The 2932-nt window shown below is 36.1% G+C and overlaps 1 protein-coding gene across 1 annotated transcript in view; it reads right to left on the reverse strand.

Moving 5' to 3' along the window:
- The window catches only part of LOC117119022 (peptidyl-prolyl cis-trans isomerase), a 20565-nt gene extending 19078 nt beyond the window's left edge, over window positions 1–1487 (reverse strand). Inside the window, exon 1 of the mRNA XM_033263815.1 lies at window positions 1285–1487. Within this exon, the coding sequence (XP_033119706.1) occupies window positions 1285–1353 (69 nt within the window). The 5' untranslated portion in view covers window positions 1354–1487. The remainder of the gene's footprint in view (window positions 1–1284) is intronic.
- Between the last annotated feature and the right edge of the window lie 1445 nt (window positions 1488–2932).

Raw genomic sequence — 2932 nt, forward strand, 5'->3', positions numbered from 1 at the left:
TACTTTATTCTAAGATACAAATCAAGTTTCTTGATAAGTTACAGCTATAGTTAAATTAAATTTCTTATATTAAAGCAATAAAGTTTCAACTTAGAATATTTTGCAGGATAAAATAAACACTTCTTTACTAAAAATTATGCTAAACTACTTCGTAAAACAATCAATCTTAATAATAAAGTATTTCGCCATACGTTCTTTCAAGAACATAATAAAGTCTTGTTTTGTAAACTGGCATAGGGCCTATTCTATTTTTTCAGTAAATGTTTTCTCATACACGATTTCTAACAAAATGTTTTCGTTACACAACTACTGGAGTAGGGATTTACCAACTCACTCTGGCTAGACAATGAACATGCTTGCTTCACCAGACAAGACAAAAAATATCAATTAACGTCTCCGTGGTAACGTTAACTTTTAACCCTACTACTCTAGTATTGTTGCTTTTTATTGAGTAACAAAAGATTGAATCGATAGCATGAATCGTGTACATACTTTGAGTATAAATAATTAAGAAACGAATATCATATGTATGAAATACTTCAGTGGAGGAAACCAATTTTCAACCTATTATATAAATTATATATATATATATGTATACATAATTAAATATATATGGCCTATATATAAATTATAATATAATAGATAAAATCCAAACTAGCTTTATATAGTATAATAATAATAAGAAACGAATACCATACTTTATTGGAGAATCTATCGAACGTTATGTTTCGAGCAATGGTTTTATTATATTTACAATTTGTGACTTCAATTTATTTTATTTTTTTTAATAGTTATTTTTTAAGTAGTTTTATATAGTGTGTAGACATATATAAAATAAAAAAGAGGGCCGATTTAACCTGCCGGGCCGAGTTGACTCGAAGGCTTTGTATTTAGCGAGCGGTATTGTATAATTAATTGTGAATGCGTCATCGGCGTTCCATACATATACACGCATTGGCGGCCGTTTTGGAGGGTGGCCGCTATAGGTAGCGGCCGATATGGGCCTACACCGGCCTAGCCTAGGCCTACAGTACCTCCGCGGAAATCAGCCCTTATTTTCCGAAATGCGCGGACGGACGGAGAGCAACGTTCGAATAGGAAGCCTAGGGACTAAATAGGGCCTAGATTGTGTAGAGGCCTAGCAGCACCGTCTAGTCTAGGCTAGCCCAAGAAGCTACTGCTAGTGCCTAGGCCTCAGCCTACCTACCGGTCGGTACCACGGTTCGGCTGAAATGTAAGGAGATCATCATTGCAACCAACTCTCAGGAAAAACAAAGAAATTACCTCCATTACAATTCTGCCAATATTAGTTCCACCGGCAGTTATGTCAAAAAAGACTCTTGGTTTAGCCATTCTGCTGATGTAACAACGACAAATGTAATTTGAAAAGGCAATTTTTGTTGAATGACCACGTGCGTACAGAAAATAGATCGCAGGCAATAATGTACCACCGGGCTTGAGAGGAAGAAAAAATGGAGGCAACACGCTTTATAGAGCATGGGCGGAAGTTTCAGCGCACACTCATCTCACTCACAATACACGCGCCCGGGTGGCATGATCTTCAGACAGTGCAACATAATATATTGAATAAAATTTTTTTACACATTCTAAGAAATTTCAATTTAATACATATCAGATTATATTACTTAATTTAAATTTAGTTTATCTTGTTAAGTGTGCAGGGATGTATAGGCCTAATACTCTTTTTATATTGTAAAAATATACGCACTATTTTAACAACGGGTAACTATCTAGTTACAAAGATGTACTAAGGTCTAAGGAATACAAACATTCTATTACCACCCTGTAGTCGAAGTGGACGATTCCAGTTCCCTCCCTCCATGTTAGAACCATGAAGAAAATACCTCCTTGACTGAACCACGAAGGTACAAAATACCTCCGTGATAGCCCTCGGCCTATTCCAAACTTTAGAGGACACTTTTCCACGAAACACTTTATATAGCTTTATATAGCTTTTCCTGGACTTTCATATGTTTATATCAGCAGAGAGGTGTTATCCAGTTCTTTTTTTTTCCTTTTTTTCCCCTCTGATCTCCTTTTGGCGCGGGGTTAATTACCCCATTAGTAGTATTTCAATCTTCTAATTTTCAGACTAGACTACCCCACTTTTTGGCAGAAAATATACTATGCAGATTTTTGTATGTCGGAAAGAAATGCAATAAACGAAAGAGCATTGGTGGATCTGGGGTGGGTCGGGGGTCTGACCTCCTCTGTAACGACTATACGTTTTAAAAGCGGTGCTAACAAAATTCATAGTCGTACTCAGCATATATTGTTATTTCTTACGGTGTAGTTTTCAACGGTTTAAAATAACGATTTATCAATGGTATGAACTGAACGGTGTACACATTAAGGATTAACGAACGGTTCAAACTGAAATATAAAGATAAAAGAAATCCGCAGTGATGGCGCCAGACCTGCCCGACGGAGAGGCTAAAGGCCCCGACGAGGGGGCAGGGGGGGCCGCCTAGATCCCCCGGTGGGGACCACCACGAATGTTTGACGAATTATGGCGAATTTTATGACTTATTTGATAGGCATCGAGCTACTATAATATGACTTCATGTAGGCTATGTTTTTCTAATGTCGAAATCAGCTTCCAAAACCAAAAACATTTTGAATAAAACAAGAAACAAAGAGTATGCAATGTAACCATTTAACTTATTTTCAAATCCTCATTCTGGAAAGTGAAATTCTACGTCCGGGAAATTTTGCATGAAATCTGTCAACCACGCTGTCAAGGTCGAGGTTGCTTCCCCTATCACGATGTATTCCAAGCATGTGAGGCTAGTTAAATGAGCATTTGTCATAACAAAACCCAAATTATTTTTAATTAGTCTCTCATTGAACTATTATTATTATTATTTATTATTTTTATTATTTTTATTATTATTATTATTATTATTATTAT

The sequence above is a fragment of the Anneissia japonica genome, unplaced genomic scaffold (assembly GCF_011630105.1).
Source record: "Anneissia japonica isolate Jap-2015-1 unplaced genomic scaffold, ASM1163010v1 scaffold1826_len1998817_cov189, whole genome shotgun sequence".
Taxonomy (NCBI): domain Eukaryota; kingdom Metazoa; phylum Echinodermata; class Crinoidea; order Comatulida; family Comatulidae; genus Anneissia; species Anneissia japonica.